Consider the following 874-nt stretch of genomic DNA (forward strand, 5'->3'; position numbering starts at 1 on the left):
CGCCCAGGGCAAGGTGCCGGCGGGAGCGGGGAGGTGCCCCCAGCGCTGCCACCGAACTGCAGTCCCCACCACCGTGCCCGTGTCCCTGCAGCGCGGGCACGGGGTGATGCTGCTGCACGCTGCAGCCTGCCACGCGCACGGAGAACCTGCTGAAGCAACGACCACGGCTGCGCTCGGGACGTCCCATGGGAAGGGAGAGCACTCACCTCTTTCTGACTTACGTATAAATAGAAAGTCTTCCCTTCGAATTTCATTTTGGTCACCTCGTTCCTGGAAGGAGAGGGAGAGGCAGGTAGGAGGTGGCACAGAGCCCACCGCAGCCCGGCTGCCGCACCGGCACAGCCCCGGCCAAAGCGCTGGCTGGTGAGCTGCTGCTTTGGGGGTGGCAGCCTCGAGACCCTGCTTGCTGTCCCTGGGAGGTGCCACGGGGCGGTGAGGGGAGCCCTGGCTCAGACACCAGCAGCTGAAACAGGGGGACACCCCAGTCGGAAGCTGGCGGTCAGTGAAGCATCCCAGAGTCTCCGGGTCCCCGTCCCACGGGCACCGGCCGGGTGGCACCGCTGGGTTCAGCGGGGCTGGGGGGGCTTTCAGGGGACTCGGTCAACACATGGACAACGTGGGTTAATGTCAGCAAAAGTAGAAAATGAAAAGTCTGGGGGCAACAAAGCAACTGGAGGGAGAGAGCAGCTCACACGGGAGCCCTGTGGCGCACTGACCGGGAGCGGGATTGGGGTCAGGGTGGGAAAGCCCTTGGAGCCGGCAGCCCGGCGTACACGGCGGCAGCGGAGGCAGCCAGGCTCCCGCGCTCCTCCAAGGGCAGGACAGAGCACCAAGTGACACCCTGAGCGCACATCACAGGCTCCGCTCAGCACCG

General features: G+C 65.9%; 1 protein-coding gene across 1 annotated transcript in view; it reads right to left on the reverse strand.

Annotated features, from left to right (window-relative positions):
* FRMD5 (FERM domain containing 5) overlaps positions 1-874 on the reverse strand; it is a 37,435-nt gene that overhangs the window by 8,251 nt on the left and 28,310 nt on the right. The window contains exon 9 of the mRNA XM_009881159.1: positions 207-270. Coding sequence (XP_009879461.1) covers positions 207-270 — 64 coding nt within the window. The remainder of the gene's footprint in view (positions 1-206; positions 271-874) is intronic.

The sequence above is a fragment of the Charadrius vociferus genome, unplaced genomic scaffold (genome assembly GCF_000708025.1).
Source record: "Charadrius vociferus isolate BGI_N301 unplaced genomic scaffold, ASM70802v2 scaffold623, whole genome shotgun sequence".
Taxonomy (NCBI): Eukaryota; Metazoa; Chordata; class Aves; order Charadriiformes; family Charadriidae; genus Charadrius; species Charadrius vociferus.